The sequence below is a fragment of the Nannospalax galili genome, unplaced genomic scaffold, assembly GCF_000622305.1.
Source record: "Nannospalax galili isolate Female #2095 unplaced genomic scaffold, S.galili_v1.0 scaffold136, whole genome shotgun sequence".
Taxonomy (NCBI): domain Eukaryota; kingdom Metazoa; phylum Chordata; class Mammalia; order Rodentia; family Spalacidae; genus Nannospalax; species Nannospalax galili.
In genome coordinates this window covers 3,553,679-3,557,071 of record NW_008340872.1, presented here as the reverse complement: position 1 = coordinate 3,557,071, position 3,393 = coordinate 3,553,679, and the positions used below count along the sequence as shown (strand labels likewise).

The window sequence follows — 3,393 nt, the reverse complement described above, 5'->3', positions numbered from 1 at the left end:
GACAGGGTCTCCTTGTAGCCCCAACTGGCCTAGAACTTGCTATGTAGACCTTGAACAGAGAGATCTGCCTGCCTCTGCCTCCCCAGTGCTGAGATTAAAGGCAAGCGCCACCACATCCGGCCTTAAGTATAAAAATTTTAAGTTTAAACAGACCCATAACATATAAGGAAATCGAAACAGTAATACAAAGCCTCCCAACTGAAAAATGGCCAGGCCCAAATGGATTTAAGCAGATGGATTTATAGCAGAATTCTATAGGACATTTAAAGACGAACTCCAACCAAAATTACTTAAATTATTGAAAAAGATGGAAACATTGGGGGAGCTCCCAAATTCCTTATAAGAAGTTTTCATCAGTCTGATACCCAAAGTGTAAAGGCACAACCAAAAAAAGAAAACTGTACACCCACATTCTTAGCGTAGTTGCAAAATTTCTCAACAAAATACTTGCAAACTGCATACTGACAACATCTAAATGATCATTCACCATGATCAAGTAGGCTTTATCCCAGAGATGCAGGGATGGTTCAATATATGCAAATCAATAAACTTCATTAATCATAAAATGGGCTCAAAGACAAAAACTGCATTGTCATCTCAATAGATGAAGAAAAGACTTTTGACAAAATTCAGCATGCATTTATGTTCAAAGTCATAGAGGGAACTGGACTGGAGAGAACATACCTCAACATAATTAAAGCTATATACAACAAACCCACAGCCAACATCATTCTAAATGGAGAAAAATTGGAGGCATTCCCATTAAAATCAGGAACCAGACAAGGATACCCATGATCTTCACTGCTTTTCAACATAGTGCTTGAAACTCTTGCTGAAGCAATAAGATAGGGGAAGGAAATTAAGGTAGTACTAATTGGAAAAAAAAAAGACATCAAACTATCACTTTTTGAAGATGATATTATATGATACTATATCTAAGAGATCCCAAAAGTTCCACCAGATAACTCCTAGAACTGATCAACACTTTCAGTATAGTGGCAGGTTATAAAATCAATCTACAAAAACCAGTAGCCTTTCTATATAACAATAACAAGCAATTGGAGAAAGAATACAGGGAAATGCTCCCATTCACAATTGTTGCAAAAACAAAAATAAAATATCTTGGAATAAATCTGACCAAAGATACCAAAGATCTCTATAATGAAAATTTTAAATCTTTAGAGACATTGAGGAAGACACCAGGAGATAGAAAGACCTCCCATGCTTATGGATTGGGAGAATTAATATTGTGAAAATGACCATCCTACCAAAAGCAATATATAGATTCAGTGCAATCCCAATCAAATCCAGTCAAAATCCCCATGACATTTTTCACAGAATTGGAAAAAACTATCTTAAGATTCATATGGAAGCACAAAAGACCCCAGATAGCCAAAACAACCTTGAGCACAAAGAGCAACGCTGGGGGGGATTACTATACCAGATCTCAAAGTATACTACAGAGCTATAGTCTGAAAAAAAAGACCAAAAACAAAAAACAGCATGGTACTGGCGCAAAAATAGACATGTAGATCAATGGATCAATCTAAGAGTGTAAGATGCGCATACAATAAACTGCTGCAGAAGGATCCTGACTTGTCCTCCCGCGTCGTTCTTGCCGGCGAGACGGAAAGCGGTCGGGGACAGCTGGTGCCGAGACCCGGGACTCAACATCGCTGGTGCCGCCCGAAGACCCCTCCAATACAGGAGGAGGATTCAGAACTGCAGGTAGGTTCGGAGAGGTATGGATATTGTGGAGATTGCTGGAATTGTTTTCGCCTTGATTATGGGAGCCTTTGTGATTCTGCTTCTCACCCTATGCTTCCACGCGGGTTACTGTCAGGAAGAAGGGCAAATGGTTCTAGAGGATCTCCAGGACAGCCTATCAGAAACCGAACGAAATGAAAGGATGGGAGCACGTGCAAAAGAAAATAGGGCCCAAAGTGAAAATGGACCTCCCGGTAAGCCAGAGGAAGGCAGGGGAGAGAGCACTGTCGAAAAGGACGGAGCAAGAAACCAAGTAACAGGTTTTAGACAGGGAAGAAACTTACCAAAGGGGTATTTATACCCCACAAGGGAACTTGCTGCTCTGCAGTTAGAAGAGAGCAGTTTAAGCCCAGAAGAAGAGATAGAATTAGAAGAACAAGCCGCAAGCTATGAGGAAAATAGATATAGGCCACTGGAATATAAGAACCCAATGCCCTATGTTCTGGGGCAAGGGGCTGCTACTGCCCCCCCACCTTATTCAATACAGCCATCATGTTCACTCCTCCCTAAAATTGTGAGGAAAAAGCTGGGTATGGCCTTCCCAGTTTTTGAAATGCCTATAGAGGGACAAGAAGGCATGGGACGAGTCTATGCGCCTGTAGATTATAATCAGATAAAAGAATTGGCTGAAGCAGTAAGAAAATATGGAGTGAATGCAAATTTTACTTTAGCACAGCTAGACAGACTGGCAAGAGATTCTATGACGCCTACTGACTGGCAAACTATTGCAAAGGCTACGCTTAATAGCATGGGCCAATTTTTAGAGTGCAAGGCGCTATGGTATGAGGCTGCACAAGAGCAAGCCCGAATCAATGCAGCCTCCTTAACCCCTGAACAACAACAATGGACATATGAAATGTTAACAGGACAAGGAAGATATGCAAATGAACAAAATACTTATGCCTGGGGAGCCTATCAACAGGTTTCCATGACGGCAATTAGAGCATGGAAAGCTTTAACTAAAAAGGGAGAAGGAGCAACCCAGCTAACCAAAATTATACAGGGCCCACAGGAATCATTTTCAGATTTTGTGGCCAGGATGACCAAGGCAGCAAACAGAATTTTTGGAGATTCAGAATCTGCAATGCCTCTTATTGAGCAATTAGTTTTTGAACAAGCAACACAAGAATGCCATAATGCCATTGCCCCTCGAAAGGGTAAAGGATTACAAGATTGGTTAAGGGTATGTAGAGAGTTAGGGGGCCCATTATCTAATGCAGGGCTGGCGGCAGCTATAATGCATATTGCCAAAAATGCTCCTCAAGGAAGAGGCAAAGGACCTTGTTATCAATGTGGCAAAATGGGACATTTTAAAAAAGACTGCAAGAATGCAGCCCCAAATAATCTTACAACTAAAATCTGCACTAGATGCAGAAAAGGGGCACACAAGGCCGAGAACTGTAGATCTATAAGAGACATTGAGGGAAAACTTTTGGTTCCCCCAAGGCCTTGGAAGAGCCCAAAGCAAGAATTTAAGCCAAAAAACGAGATGAGGGGCCCTCGGTTCCAGGGCCCAGACAAATATGGAAACCCCGCCCAAACATGCCCATGGTCCAAAGCCCAATTGCAGCAGCGATTCGGGGACCGATTTCAGGAAATCATCTCCCCCACGGAGGAATGGGAAGA

General features: G+C 41.9%; 1 protein-coding gene across 1 annotated transcript; it reads left to right on the top strand.

The window, feature by feature from the left end:
- Nucleotides 1–2,015: 2,015 nt before the first annotated feature.
- Nucleotides 2,016–3,388, top strand: LOC103736516 (igE-binding protein-like; the record flags this gene model as incomplete). Its single annotated transcript, XM_008836038.3, has 1 exon — nucleotides 2,016–3,388. A coding segment is annotated over exon 1 (1,191 nt), but the record flags the coding sequence as incomplete, so codon positions are not given.
- Between the last annotated feature and the right edge of the window lie 5 nt (nucleotides 3,389–3,393).